This window comes from Equus quagga, chromosome 12 (genome assembly GCF_021613505.1).
Source record: "Equus quagga isolate Etosha38 chromosome 12, UCLA_HA_Equagga_1.0, whole genome shotgun sequence".
Taxonomy (NCBI): Eukaryota; Metazoa; Chordata; class Mammalia; order Perissodactyla; family Equidae; genus Equus; species Equus quagga.
The window spans coordinates 10640241-10656720 of NC_060278.1; the positions used below are offsets into that span (position 1 = coordinate 10640241).

Consider the following 16480-nt stretch of genomic DNA (forward strand, 5'->3'; position numbering starts at 1 on the left):
TTCTAGTTCAACAGACACACAAATTTTACAGTGTGATTTTAAATCATTTGTTCTGAATTTCCTGCACTGAGCTAAAACCAGAGTCATGAGCTTTCACCCTCAAAAATTATTTCTAGTAACAATTTTCTTTTTAAAAAAAAACTTTATGTACTCAATACCTATTTTTAATTTTTATTTTGATGAAACAAATTCCTACCATCTGGGGCCAAGGGACTGAGCAAACCAAATTGTACGTAGTTGATGATTCATCTGAATGAAAAGCCGAGTGGAACGGTTTTGCTAATTAGTAATCAACCTTTCATTTAAACAGTGCTACTTACTTTTCTAAAGCTCATTTCTCTGTAAATTTAACTTGAGCTGAATGAAAAGACCTCCCCATTGTCAAGTTACTTTGTCTTACAGTAAACCTTGGAATAGATTTGGAAAAATGACTTCAATTATAAACACGTGCCCCAATCTAGAACAGCTCTTGTGTTCACTGAGTCTTTAGTCTGCTCCCACACCCCCCAGGTGTATTCTTCACAAAACAGCTGGTGTGATGTTCTAAAAATATAAATCAGATCATGCTACTCTTCTGGCTAGAGCCCTGTCTTTACTTCCCATGTCACCCAGAATGCAATCCAAAATCCTGCCATGGCCTGCGAGGCCCTCCATGATCCGCCCCACAACACCGCTCCACCTCTCTGACCCCATCTGCTATCTTCCGTGTGCGTGTGTCCCATCTTCAGCCACGCCAACCTCCTTGCAGCTCTGGAACCTGCCAGGCATGCCCTGCCTCAGGGCCCTGGCACCGCCAGTTCCCAGCCCTGGAACACATTCCGCAGATAGTCACGAGACCCTCGCCCTCACTACGTCTGGGTCTCTGCTCCAATACTCCCTGATTTATCAAAGCAGCCCTTCCTGACCAGCCTGTCTAAAATAGGTACCCCCCGCATACACAGAACCTGACATTCTCTGTCTCCTTAAGCTACTTTATTATCTTCATATCACTTGTTTCTGCTTGATATGTTTTGTGTTTTGTGTTTATTACATGATTCTCATCAGAGCTAACATAAGCTACAGGAGATCCAGGATTTGAGATCTTTTGCTTGCTTATAGAAGGCGCTCAGTAAATATTGGTTGAAATAATAGGTTAATGATAACCTTGAGATGATGAGATTATATATATATCAAGATATATTTATATATGTATATGTATATGTATATAGCAACACCAAAAAAAGATGTTCTCAGCGTAATTACTGTGCAGTTCTAAGACATAATCTGCGAACAGGAGTATTATCTTCATTTAAAAAGTGAGAAATTTAAGCTATAGAGAAATTAATAAGCGGTGGAGACCAGGACTTGGCTTCCCTGATTGAGCCTCATCACAGAGCCCGTGGTCTCCAGAGGGCCCCTTTTATATGGAAAGCGTGGTGAGCAGCGCCCCCTGGAGGTGGGGGGTGCAAGGGCCTTGCTCTGAGGCCGAGGCCCACACCCTTTCCCACCTGTCACCCCGTAGGTTCATGAAGAATTCTCATAATTTTACAATATCATGTGCTTCTCTTTGAGTAATATTTCAGAGTTTTTCTTTTCTAGAGAAACTGAAGCTATTGAGCTATTGGACTGTCAGGTGTCGCTATCAGGATGAGCTTTAAAAAAAAGTTCTGTATAATTTATATTTTTTATAAATATGATATATTCAGGTTGTAAACATTGTGGGGGATCTCAACCTAAACTGTACTGTTACTTACATCTGTACCCTTAAGGCCCAGCTCAGTGATTAGAACTTTACTGTAGATGGAACTTTATACATTATCTAGATATTTTATAGAAGATAACTGAGTGTTAATGGTTGTTTCATGATTTTCTTAAAACATAAAAAGCCTTACAACCTGTGACTGTATTTCATAGGCCTGTGAGATCTTAACCAGAATAACGGCATTGTATTTTCTTCCTACTTGATAAGATCAATATAATTAAGTTATATTGGAGTAATAAAAAGTATGCTATGTTTATCTGTTAATATTTCTTCCTAGTTACCACTAAGTACAGGAATAAATCAAAAAGTCACTTATGTTATTAACGAGAGAACTTTGGCTAAAGTATCAAATAAAAATCTATATACTTCTATATACATATAGATTTAGAAAGATGATTAACATAAACCATTTTGTTTATTCTTAAAAATAAAAGTGCTCACTAGTTAGTTCTCATCAGATTTTACTTTAAGTACTTAGTATCTTTTGTTTTATGAATCATGACTTGTATCATGACCCAGGATAGAAATGTCTTTATAGTCCAATTGTTTCATGTATGCCTCCTAGATTCTTAGTGTATAATATATGATTACTATGATCTATCCATTATACCATGACCAGTGGACTAGGGTAGAATAAAGAACTGAAATATGAACGCAGAATTTAATTAGAGACTGTGTTGTTAAGTATATAAACAACCAATCAATAAAAGAACTTTTAGCATTTCATTAAATATAAGTTCCAAAATTTAATATTGAAATCCTTTTATTAATGAGCTTTAAAGTTTTATTTGACCATAGGTGTTTTTATTTCCAATCTAGTTACTTTAAAAATATATATTTTAGTGGGATAGACACCAGCATTGAAATGGAGTGAAAGAGACTGTTTGCGATGTTTCCCAAAGTATTTTTCAGGAACGCTAATTCCATTTGATTAAGGGGAAAAAAAAGAGATCAGTGATAAAATAAATCGAGAAGTGCTGGGTTTAAATAGTTAAGTTTTGTCTGTTTGTCTTTACCATAGGACTCTGAAAATCAGTATTGTGCTGCTACGTATTTTCTAGGCAGAATATAATACAATTTTTCTCAGAAGTATTCAACCATGGATCCTTTTGTTTAGAGTATCTCAATTTAGTCTGCCATAAAACACACTTTGGAGGGTGTTGGTCTATGCTCCATGCTATTTTATGGAACATTTAAATTAAAAGGAAGAAAAGAAAGAAATTAAGGTTTACTTTTGTATTGTCACACTCCAGAATCTTATATTCTGTGATTTTAATAATTAGTTTTGTTATCTGGAAACATTATAGACTAATGCAAAAATAATAATAATTAAGTGCCCTGGCTTTGTTCCCCAAAAAATCAGAGAATGGAGCCAATTCATTTATTTACTTACCTATAATTCAGAGCTAATACTCTGACTTACAGAAAGACAATCGTCTGACATTTTGTTACACATTTAAAGTCTCATATTTCTGTTGGTTCACAAAGGTTTAGAAAAATGAAGAAGATAAACCATTTTATTTGTTTTTAAATTAGGACTATCAGTCATGAACATACCCCACACACACACACATTTTATAAAGCGTCATAGTAAATACTGAAAATAAATTTCAACTTCTTTTACGTGTAAACACAAAATGAGTAATGAGTTTATAAGTAATTTGACATAGAGTAGCAGGAATTATGATGTATTCTACAATCCTGAGTTTCTACAGTTCTTTATACTACTGTAACTATTAATGTAGAGAAACTATAGCTGTATTACCCACACCCAGAGTTCATCTCAAATTCATTTTCTCCTCTTTTTTGCCATGTTTCTAATATTCCTGCTTGTTCTTCTCACCCCAAAGTTGGCCAATATGTGTCTTTAGTGTTAGCCAACATAAGATTGAATTAGATTAGCACAGCCTTATTGGCACTGCCATTGTAAACCAATTTAGAAGTTTTTTTTTTTTTGAGGAAGATTAGCCCTGAGCTAACATCAGCCACCAATCCTCCTCTTTTTGCTGAGGAAGACTGGCCCTGAGCTAACATCCATGCCCATCTTCCTCTACTTTATATGTGGGACGCCTACCACAGCATGGTTTGCCAAGTGGTGCCATGTCCGCACCCGGGATCCAAACCGGTGAACCCTGGGCCGCTGAAGCGGAACCTGCAAACTTAGCCACTGCACCACTGGGCCAGCCCCCAATTTAGAAGTTTTAAAGCTTGTAAAATATATACATAGAGCTAGGTACAGTGTCTATACGGGTGAAGTGAGCGATCTGAAATCTACCCAAAAGGAATGGGAGTGAGTGACTCACCTTATACCCAGCTTCTTCCTTTGGGAGCTCCAGAGTCTAATGCCAACAGTAATATGATAGGAGGATGCAGGGAGCTCCCAGCCGCTCTTTTATACAAATACATACTGAGTCTTTCTACACAGCAAATAATCTGTAAGGAGAAAATTATACTCTGTCATCATATGATCTTTTTCATATACCAGCTTTCCCCCAAGAGTGATCCCCTTGATTCTTAAGCTTAGATAGAGATTTTTGCCTCTATTCTTTGAGTAATGATGTGAGGTAATTTTTAATATAGTAATGAAAAATACCCGAAACTTCGGTAGTACTTTATAACCTACCAAGTATCTCATATACAATCCTTACAGCAACCCAGTAGGGAGTTTAGGTCAGAAATAAATAACCCGCTTTATGGGTAAGGAGAATTAAGTAGTTTGCTCAAGGTCTCTTGGCAGCTAACTGACAGAACTGATTGTCTGCTGGCTCCAAATCTCGTGTTCTTTCGACAATGCCCTGAAAATGTGCTAAAATTAAAATCGTGGCCTTTTACTGTTTTAAATCTTAGCCTAAAATATGATTCTAAACTTCACAATTCTTAACTCAGATTTCCCAAGTTTGAATCGGTATCTTTTCACTAAATAAATGTATGTGTTCCAGGTTTGTTAATAAAACTGTTCACCGTGGAATAGTTTTAGATGCTCATTTATCTTCCTTTTGTTAGTAGCATTAGCTTCTATCCTAGAATATTTTAAATTTGTCGGTAGCACACCTTGTGAAATACTCTACTTACTTATTTAGGGAAATATTTTTTTTTTAACTTAGCACTTACAAAAACTATGGAATTGGGGCCGTTGCAGTGGTGCAGCGGTTAAGTTCGCACGTTCCTCTTTGGCGGCCCGGGGTTCGCCGGTTCGGATCCCCGGTGTGGACATGGCACCGCTTGGCACGCCATGCTGTGGTAGGCGTCCCATGTATAAAGTAGAGGAAGATGGGCATGGATGTTAGCTCAGGGCCAGTCTTGCTCAGCAAAAAGAGGAGGATTGACAGCAGTTAGCTCAGGGCTAATCTTCCTCAAAAAAAAAAAAACAACCCACTATGGAATTGTTTCCCTAAGGTAGACTTTCTAGATTTTTGGCTAGTTCCTTTAATGTTGAAGATAGGTCCGCTAGTAACCACACTCTCAGCTAGATCTGTCAGTTTTTAAAATAGATCCAAACCCAAAAAGCCCCCTAGTTTAGAAAAACCTGGAAGTATTTTATATTGTTAACAAATTAAACAGATAATTTTACCCCTTGAGTAATTTTACTATGGTCTGCATCTTGAGCAAGAATTGACCCTTCTGTTAATCCTAGTCCAATTTCTTTATTTTATCCAGGAAAATTAAGTGGCTTTCACAAAGTCAAACAAGACAGGACCCCCAGCTCAGACTTCCCCATTCCTAATAGCGTGCTTATTTTATGTGTGAAAATTAATCATTTTAAAGAAAAATTGGTGCCTAATGTTTATTACATTCTTTTTAAGTAAATGTTGGATGTTTTGAAATTAATATTCCCAGCATTTGTCAGCTGGCAGGCTAGGATATTTTTCATACACACATGCCCCTCACATACACGTAAACCCACGAAATCTTAAAACCTTAATTTAGCTCATCTGATCTATGGGACTGCAGAAATTCAGCAAAGTAATTGTAACCCATTATCTGTGGCAAATCTAAGAGTAACACTTCCCCTTGCCCTTTGTAAAATTAGAGCACTTGCCATGTTCCTCTGACACATGCTCCCTTGCAGAGGAGCTGACTAGCCCCCACATTGACGGTGATGGCACACACATTCCTGCTTCTGCTCTTACTTCATACACCTGCCTTTCAGATCCCTACCATAACAAGTCCTCTTAGATTTACAACCTCACTCCCTTCATCTCAGCACCAGCTGTCATATGGTCATGGCAAGTATGAGTAAAAGATTCAAAATTCTCCCCCCTTCTTAACGTTTCTAAAAATCATCTAATAGGAAGATAGAGCATTGAAGTTTTGGTTATTAAAATAATCAATCAAAATGACTTTCAAAAGGCCAAATGTTTGTTTAAATGCGTGTTTATTGAACTGACCATTAAAGAAGCTTGGTCTTGGGGCCGGCCCCTTCGCCAGGTGTTTAAGTTCACGGGCTCCGCTTTAGTGGCCCAGGGTTTCCCTGGTTCGGATCCTGGGCACGGACCTAGCACCACTCAGCAGGCCATGCTGAGGTGGCGTCCCACATCGCAGAGCTAGAAGGACCTACAACTAGAATATACAACTATGTACTGGGGGGCTTTGGGGAGAAGAAGAAGAAGAAGAAAAAAAGAAGATTCGTCTTAATTAAAAAACTGAATTCCAATTATGATAATGAGTTGAACTGTTATAAAAATTGGGGATAATTGAACTAGGTGATGGTGCCATCTTACCAGCTACATAAAAGTTAACGAGACTTCCTGCTTCAAGAGCTCCCTACGTAATTAACGAAAACATTTCAGTGAGTCTACAGGGGTCTGTCACTTGATCAGAGATTGGATACACACGTTCATATATTAGTGGCTTATTTTTTAAGCATTCTTTCTAACCATACCCTTTTAATTTAATGTATGTGGAGTTTCTCAAGCATGCCATTTTTATCAACCTTACACTTTTTAACCTGATGTTCAGTAATGGTATTAATGGAGTTAAGTAAAATTAGATTGAACACCAAACAAAACTGTGGTATTGCCAAAGATTAAGAAATTGCTGCTTCTTAATACATAAGAAAGAGCTTGTGCTGGCCTATTGACAAGATAATTCAGCCTCAGCTAACTGCTGTTCATCTCCGTTGATTTAAACTGAGTGTACATATCTCAGAAGGTAAATAAAAAGAAAAGAAATTTCTCCTGTTTGAATTTCTTGTTGAGACAAAGAATCCATTAGCAGTATTTTTTATCCTTTTCCTTAAGGGCAAGGAACAATTTCACAGATTTTTAAACATGTATTTTGCTTGAGGTATAGATTGACTTTTTGGGACTTTGCAGAGAATGTCCCTTCTCATAGGACTTGGAACAGAAGCAGTTTGTTCAATCCATATTTTTAGTAAAAAAAATATATATATATATATATATACGATCGTGCTATTTTGGAACTATATATACACTTCTATATTAGTCACCATTTCTTCCAACTTATACAAATTTACTCCTCCCCTTGCAACGTATAGCTTATTCCATCCCTGAATAGTATACTGTTAACATTCCTTAAATTATTATTTAATTTGGGGAGGGGGTAGGATTACCCCTTCCTAGCAGAGGTGAAATAAAAAGCAAAGTTACATCAAGGCCACAGTCTGTGCCAAAAATTCTGATAATTTCACTGAGTTGTATAAAATTATTCTCAACTATAACCGCAAAATATAAACTACATTGATGATGTGCTCTTTTTGAATGATTACGTGAACTGTGAGAAAAATTCCTCATGACCCAGCTCATTTGAGAAGGGACCTTTTTTGCTGTGTGCTCTAACCCGCAGCCCTGGACAGCGGGTGTTAATGAGGAGCGATGCTTGTTTGTGAAACACGTTCTGCTCCACTTTTGTATTGATCAGAATTCTCTTAGTTATGGATGGTAGAAACTTACATCCAGTCAGCTCATGCCAGAAAGGAGTGTCAGCTCACAAGGAAGAAATTCCTGGGCAGACCTAGTTCTGTGCTTGGCTGGGTCTGGGCACTCAAGTGATTTGATTTGAGTCAAAGATTGTGTTTCTTTTTCTCAGTTCTGCTTTCTTCCTTCTCAGATACTTTTTCTCCACATGGTGGAAAACATGGCCACTGGCAACTCACAGTTTACTGATTTTTAAAGTTCTTGTTCCCTAAGGAAGGGAAGAGAAAGACCATAATTTTCTCAGTAGCTACATGTCGAATCTGATGGAGGTACCATAATTGGTCCTGACTGGATCATATTCTTAGCCCTGGCGAGTCACTGTGGACTCAGTGGTAAGGCCCTGTGCTGGGTTGGGGCTAGATCTTGTGCCCATCCACAGGAAGTGAGGCCCTCTAGTAAATTCCACCGAACCTCAGAGATGGAGATGGGCAGGGAAACAACATACGTTCTCTGTGTTTGGTCATCTTATAGAATATGAAGAGGAACAAATCGGATAAGAACATCATGGGGTGAAAATATTAGCCAGTTTATTAGATGAAAAACAGCTATGTATCACTGTCTTTTATTTTCTTTCATTAGTAGTCAGGTTTTCACAAGGTTTTTTTCACATTTTTATTAGGCTTTTGTATTTCTTCCATGAATTGTCTTTTCATGTGCTTTGCTCTTTTTCTGTTGTGATTTGAGTGGTTCTTTTATTTATAAGAGCTCTCAGTGTATATTAGGGCTTCCATTCTTTTTTCATGCTTTGTTGCCTGCAAAATGACTAACAGCTGTACATAAATGTACACACAACATACTTGCTTGATTTTGTATATGTCTGCATTTTTCTTGATTTGTGGGATCTTTTAGATGTTCTTCTAGAATAATAATTGATAAGAAATAACAGTAGTAGAAGTTTCTTTTTCCAATATGAATAATCAATTTTAAACATCATAACTTGTAGTATTCTCCATTTGGAAAAAATCCAAATTGAATTACGGAGAATATTTTATCTGTGAGAATTAGTTTTTATCTACCTTTGGAAAACACTTTTTCAAAAATGAAACAAAATTTTTGAACAAATTTTTGAATTTCGTAATTTTTTTACAGATTAATAAACAGTGATTAGTTGAATTTATTAATATAAAAATTTCATGGGGCCGGCTCCGTGGCTGAGTGGTTAGGTTCGCGCGCTCCACTGTTGCAGCCCAGGGTTTGGATCCTGGACGCGGACATGGCACTGCTCATCAGGCCATGTTGAGGCGGCGTCCTACATCCCACAACTAGAAGGACGTACAACTGTGTACAGGGGAGGTTTGGGGAGATAAAGCAGAAAAAAAAAAAAGATTGGCAACAGTTGTTAGCCCAGGTGCCAATCTTTAAAAAAAAAAAAAATTTCAGTCTTCTTCAGCTTTTCTTTGTTGTGAAGAGCTACGGGGCTTCTAGTCAATAAAGTAACTTAAAGCCTCATTTCTTAAGTCAGTTCTTTGATTATGTAATTCACTTTACCATGAATGATTATGCCACTTGATAATAGCAAGTCTGCAGCTCTGATAGTTCATAAATATGTTCTTACGTGTGTCATTTAATGTCTTAATGTAGTATGTGGCATGCCCAGGACAAGGATGATCAGTTATTTTCATCTGACAGAATATTTGTTTGATTGTTAAAACTCTAGAAATCAGTTGAAAATCTGATGGCACACTGGTTTTCTCCTTGGACACCTAAATAATGTCTATTTTCTTACATTGGAAAATGAGATACGCCTGAATTATTCTTGTTTTTACATAATCTACACAATGATGATAATTAAAGCATATGTGAAAATTAGGGTTTTAAAATTTCAATTAATCAGTATAATGAGAATGATATTTTTAAAACAATAGAAAAGTTTTTGTATTTTCACGGGGAATAAAGAATTTATTAGTATAATCCATACATGTGAGGTAATGTAATTTTGTGTATTCTAAAAGTATATCTAGCTTTCCTTTTCTCTTTTAACATAGTAGTGAATATATTTCTTCTGAAGAATGCACGCAGTACTGAAGTGTGTAAACACAATGTTCTGGTCTCTCACCCACACCTCCTCCACTCACTCTTACTTCCCAGAACAGGTGGGTGTCTGTTTCCACCTTGTTTGCACACATATATTTGAAGCAGAGATTATTTAAATGCAAAAATTTCCTAAATGTAGTAAGTCAAAAGAGATTGAATGCCTACCTCAGGAAGTCCAGAGTCATCAAAAGTTGTCTTTGAAATTTTGTTTAATGCTTAATCCATGCACATTTTGAATTTCACTCCATGATGTTTAATTTCAAATGAATAAACACGTTTTCATTACTTTGCAAGGCATGAAATTGATCCTCTTGAGAGCTTTACGCCACGGCATCTCCTAAACACTGTTTGACACACATGATGACCACGTGTTCCCATAGGGCTAGTCGCTCCGCTTGGAGAAACGTTGTGTTACATGAGCACCATCTCAGTTTTTTAAAATGCCTTTTTATATCTGTAGCTGGATTTATGCAGTAGATATCATCTGAACCACTCAGTGAATGTTATCAGTAAACTGTTAGTACTATCAATGCTACATAATATACAGTATATTCCCATTTATATCAGTCCTCATGAATCCATAACAGGATTGTGGACCAGCAGACTCCGGAAGACCAGCCTATCTTATACCTATGTATCATTTGAGAAAACTTTGTTCATTTGTGGTAATTTAAATCCTAATGACAGTGTTAAAGAATACTACCACCTTTAGTGAAATTGAATTTTTATCCTTATTGAATTAATTAAAAATCTGGTATCTCGTTGCTTTTGGGAAAAGAATGATTGCATTCTCACTAACATTGATATTAAATTGTCATATGCTTAGTAAAATTGATTTATAGAGAAATTTTCAAAATGTTTTCTATTGCTAAAGTATAAGGTGCTGCTTTTAAAGAAATTATAAAAATAGAAAATCAGCTTAAGATAGTCAGAAGTAGCTATAAAATGGAAGCGTTATAATTTTGTAACGTTATTAGTCATCTTGACTAAAATGCTGATCATTAAAGTGATGGAGCATTCTTAGAATTTGGTCAAAATTAAAACAGTTTGACCTTTCAAATCGACGAATCAAAACTCTGTTCCATCATTACACTATCTTCTTTAAAGGGTTAATTATGATTTTTTAAGACTTAGGGCATTTAATTTTAAGGATTCTAGGTCTGGCATTCTATGAAATTACATTCTTTTGGCCTAAAAGTTTAAGCTATTGATGTTTTTACAAGAGTAAGAATTCTGAACAGAGCTATGGTTCACCAACTGGAAAAGAAATATAATTTATAATGTGGAATAAGAACTCGGTGTCAAGACTGTCTGGGTTTCAATTCTGTCCCTGTGGCTTGGTAACTTTACGCAAGTTACTTAACCTGTCGATCTTGGTTTCTTCATTTATAAAATAGTACTTTATTGGATTTCATAAGAATTAAGTGAAATATGATATTTAAAGTATTTAGAATGGTGTTAGTACCTAGTAAGCCGTGTTAATATGTTAGCTGTTGTTATTATGCATGCATATGCATTCACATATACATTTCTGCCCTTGACAGATAATGACAGGCTTTTGAGCAGCTTAAAATTCATGACACCTAAAATATTTATATTTCTACAAGGTACAAGGGCAGCTGCTCAAGGGGACAAATGGGGATTTCTCCTCTGGGTGAGGGCCTACATCTACATGGGCAAGAGGGCACCTATTTCTGATTTGCACAAAAGTGCCAGACAAGCTAGCAGTGGCTGTCTTAGTCCATTGGGGCTGTTGCAGCAAAAATATCATAGACTGGGTGACTTAAACAGCAAACGTTTATTTCTTACAGTTCCGGAGGCTGGAAATTGCAAGGTCAAGGCGCCAGCAGATTCGGTGTCTGATGAGGTCCTGAGTCCTGGTTCATAGACATTGTGTCCTCACATGACAGAAATGGCAAGGCGCTTTTCTCCGCTAATCCCATGCATGAGGGCTCCACCCTCAGGACCTAATTACCCCCAAAGCCCCACCTCCAAAAACCAGCACATCAGGGATTAGGTTTCAACATAGGAATTTCAGGGAGACACAAACATTTCGTCTATAGCAGTGGCCTTGGTAATGTGTAACTTTCTGGAAGCGATAGACTGTACTTTCTTATTTTTCTATAAAAATGGAAGATACACTTGTTTGTGTGTTTGTGTGTGATGGGGAGAAAGGTTTTAGGAATTGATACTCTGAAAGTTAAGCCTCAACCAAATTCCCTTGCTTAACTTCCTGAAATGATCCTGTGTAACACATTTCAAATTTGGGAAGTAATCCTTTTAGGATGGTGTATGATAATTGTTCTGCTTTTATAGGCTTAGGTTCTGAGTACCTATAAACTTTGGTATTTTGATTGTCAGTTAGTGAAGGTATTAAGTGGTTGGTAAAGAAGCAATTTATTTAATTTCTTAGACCATATTCTCAGAATTCTTTGGAATGACTAGAGTAATAACTGTATAAGTAGATTTTTAACAGACCAAATAGGTCTTTATCGGTACTTTAGTGGTTAAATGTTAAAATCTTTATCTGGTTCTTTTAATAACGAATACTGATTATTAGTTCTATTATTGTTCTTATTAATAATAATTAGGTCATTTAACATTCTGGAATTTGTCTTCATTTTACCTTGTAGATGAACCAACCAGCCCCAGCATTGATCATGACATTGCCCATATCCCCGCCTCTGCTGTCATCTCAGCCTCTGCCTCCCAGGCCCCCTCTATAGCGACAGTTCCTCCCAGCCTCACGACGTCAGCTCCTTTAATCCGACGGCAGCTCTCCCACGACCAGGGTACGTGTCAGTGAGTGGCTTTGTAAACCATCTCTCCTTCTCAGTTTTCCATTCAGAATATGGTGACAAGCTGTGGTCTTTTCACCACTAAAAGAATCTAGAAACCACTTACAAATGTCTAAATGCTGGGTTTGAATTACAGAATCTGGTGGACCTCCCAGCCTGGATGCCCAGCCCAGCTCAAAGACAGAAAGATCAAAATCATATGATGAAGGCCTGGATGATTACAGAGAAGATGCGAAATTGTAAGTCTCGAGCATGTTATTTTAAATATTTGTTCGTGGGTATTCAGCATAATTTTGACATATAAATACTGAATTTAACGATGTCTTCTATACTTTCTAACTTTGTGACATTAGAAATGCAAGTAAAGAATAAAATCAAAATTGTTGTTTGGTAATACAGTCAATTGAATTTTGTAATTAATATTTCAAGATCGGTAATATACAAACATAATATGAAAAATAAATAGAGTAAATAATCACTCCCACTCTAGACCTCCAGTGACCCAGTTCTGCTCTCAGACATAACTGTGTTATGGGTTTTTTGTGTGTAGTTCCAGAGTCATTCTATGCATAAAAATCACATATACATGTTTACTTGCTTGTACGTGTGTGTGTGTGTATGTAGTCTAATTATTTTTATAAACAAATGATAGATGCTATCCACACTGATCTTAGAGATCATTCAATGCATATATTCCCACCTCATTCTTTTTCATGATGGTTTAATTTTCCATTGAATGGTTGTACCATAATATAGTTAACTAGTATGCTTTATGCTATTATAGACATTTAGATTGATCTAATCTTATAGTGCCACAAACAATGCTTCAGTGACTACATTTGTACATAGTTCATTTAGCACATAAGTGAGTGAGTATGGTTGGAAAAGGGATTGTTACACCAAGGGGTGTGTGTATTTTTTATTTTGGTATCCACTGTCAGTTGCTTTCTATAAAGGATAGAGCAAATCACATTCTCACCAACAGTGTACAGAAGTCTCTGCCACTCCCCTCACCAACACAGCGTGTTACTTAACTTTTGATTTTCTGTAAATCTAATGGTATCCTATTGTAGTTTTAGTTTGAAAATTTCTTATTATTAATTGAACATCATTTCATATATATCTAAGAGATGTTTATATTTCTTTTTCTGGGAAGTGCTTTTCCATATCTGATTAACATTAAGAACTGAGAAGGAGAGACGCCCCCCTGACAGCCTCGTTAGCGTTACAGCTCTGGTTCTCTAATAACACAAAGCCCAGTGTTCAGCCTGAGTAGCTTCTTCTTTGATCTAAAAAAAAAGGATAAGAAAATCTCACACTTTAGGCAGAAACAGTTTTAATTTACCAGATAACTAAGAAAGCTTCTGTAATTGAATCAAAAGTTGAAGGGCTTAGAAAACTAGCTGTTTTTCTCGCTTGCATTGAACAGTGAACATTTAACATGGTAAAGATGAATGTCAGCCTATTAATGAAATGTTAGAGTGGTAATACTCAAATAATTTTTACATCTTTAAAATATTTTATGCACTTATTGCAAATATTTATACACTTCTTTTCCAACAGGTCCTTTAAGCACGTGTCTAGCCTGAAGGGAATCAAGGTTGGTATTCAATATTTTAAAAATACCAGCCAGTGATAAATGTTTCTATTTACCTTAGTTTACATGAGCTCTTCTTAGAGAATTATTTCTTTCATCCATTAGACATTTCGTATTTAAATATCATTAACCTTCAATTCTTGAAGTTTCAAGTACATTTGGAAAATATTACGTATAAAATGTTCTTTTCTAATTTTGAAACATATTCATCGAGTATATAGTCCTTTACACACATTATGCTGATTTTTCTCACTTTATCAGTATATGGCCAGAAATCTAACTCCCTAGCAATCCTTCTGTATTTTGTTGTGTGTTTGCTTTTCTAGCCTCAAATTTGTTGTTTCATGTCTTCCCTTCACCCTCCCCCCATTTGGTCCACCCCTGTCCTTTCTCATCTACCTTCCCTCTCGCTTCATTGAAAAACTAAAGGCTGTTACACAGGAATTTCCTTATTTTATCTTCTCCAAAAATATCAGCCACCTTCATTTATACCCACACTCTCTGCCTTCCTTACTCTTAAATATCTTTTTACTTTTTACATTATCGTAAGAAAAACTGACACTCACGTTTCTTCTTTAGATTGCATCACTTTTTACTTCCTCAAGAGCCGCCTCTCTTCTGCAAAATCACTTTTTCCAGTGGCTCATTCATCTTCGTATGTGAGCACATTCTCCTATATCCTATATCTTAAAAAAAAAACCTCCCTCAAATCCACATCCCCCTCTATTTACCGCTCCTGTTTTCTCTTTCACTTTGCACAGCAAAACCCCTTGAGAAAAAGTTGTCTGTAGTTTCACATCGCATCTTTCTCAACCCACACACATCAGGAGGACACTGCTCGTGTCAAGGTTACCACTGACATTCACGTTCCAAGACTACTGGTTGCTTCGCTTTTTCGTTTGCTTGACCCTTCGGTAGTATCCAACACAATTTCCCAGTCCCTTCCTCAGACGCTTTCTTCTGGGCTGGTTTCCACTTCTGCCTCTGCCTAATATTTAAAATACTGAACAGTCTAGAGCTGGTTCTGACTGCTCCTTCTTCCGTGTCTACCCTCATTTCCTCGATGATCTCATCCAGAGGTCCCCCAGAGTTTACGTTGCTGGCCTTGACACCTTCCCCGAACTGCGGCTCATGTGGACTGCTGCCTATATGACGTCTTCATTTGAATGCATAATGAGTAATTTGAGGTTTACATGCTAAATAGACCTTGATTACCCTCAGCTGTATTTATTCCTCAGTTTCCCCATCTCGCTAAGTCCACTTCCAGTTGTCCACACCCCAAATCTAGGAACTAGCCTTGTATCTTCTTTTTCACCCTTCCCCATATCAAGTGCTGTCCACTCTGCCTCCAAAGCATCCGCTGAATCTTTCTATTTCTCCCTTCTTCGCTGATGCTACTTTAGTCCAAGCTGCACTCAGTGCTCACCTGGATTCCTCCAGTAACACCTCTTTTCATGGTTGTTCCCTTAGAATCCATTCTCCAGGTAGCAGTCCATTCTCCAGTGACCTTTGAACTGTGTGATCAGATAACGTTACTCCACTGATTCATCACTTAGTAGCTTCTCTTCCTGCTTCCTACCTAGGATTAAAAGACCCTAAACAATCTATAATTAGCTGTTTCTCTTACTCACATTGAACAGTGAACATTTAAAATGATTATGATGAATGGATACTCATTAGCTAGGCCCTCTTCCTGAGCTTTTCTTTCCCCTGACCTTTAATGGTTGGCTCTTTTTAAAATTTTTCCTCCAAATTTCATCTTAAACATTCTTTCTTCAGAGGGGCCTTTCCTCAGCACCACCAATTTATAGCTGCTGCTCAGTCTTTCGTTATTGTGTTTCACAGTTTCCATTCTCCGAATGGCACGATCACAATCTGATCATTTTCTTGTTTTTTAACTTTTTATTCTTATTTGTCTTTTCCTACTAAAATGTGAGCTCTTAAGAGCAGGAAAATTATGCCTTTCTATTTTTTTTAATGATTAAATATTCCTCAGGCGACTAAAAAAATGATGGTGGTCAATTCCCATTTTTTTTTAACAAGACCAGAAGTTTTTCTAATGTAATTGATAAAGTTAGGGTTTTTTGAAAATAACTCTCCGCTTGGACGATTACATGAAAGACTTTTTTCAGCAAAGCAATTTCAGTGGGCAAATATTTATAAAGGAAAAAGCTGACATTTTGCTATGTTTTCTTGGGCTTTTCTGTAGATCACAGACAGCCAAAAGTCATCAGAAGACTCGGGATCCAGAAAAGATTCTTCGTCAGAGGTTTTCAGTGATGCTGCCAAAGAAGGGTGGCTCCACTTCCGACCACTTGTCACTGATAAGGGCAAGGTAATGCATTTTCTCAGCTACTGTGAGTGGATGAAATGC

At 37.0% G+C, this 16480-nt stretch overlaps 1 protein-coding gene across 6 annotated transcripts in view; it reads left to right on the forward strand.

Moving 5' to 3' along the window:
• The window catches only part of ARHGAP21 (Rho GTPase activating protein 21), a 132991-nt gene that overhangs the window by 97984 nt on the left and 18527 nt on the right, over nucleotides 1-16480 (forward strand). For all 6 annotated transcript variants that reach the window (XM_046678338.1, XM_046678337.1, XM_046678340.1 and 3 more), the window contains 4 exons: nucleotides 12345-12503; nucleotides 12646-12748; nucleotides 14073-14109; nucleotides 16316-16441. In XM_046678338.1, coding sequence (XP_046534294.1) covers nucleotides 12345-12503; nucleotides 12646-12748; nucleotides 14073-14109; nucleotides 16316-16441 — 425 coding nt within the window. The remainder of the gene's footprint in view (nucleotides 1-12344; nucleotides 12504-12645; nucleotides 12749-14072; nucleotides 14110-16315; nucleotides 16442-16480) is intronic.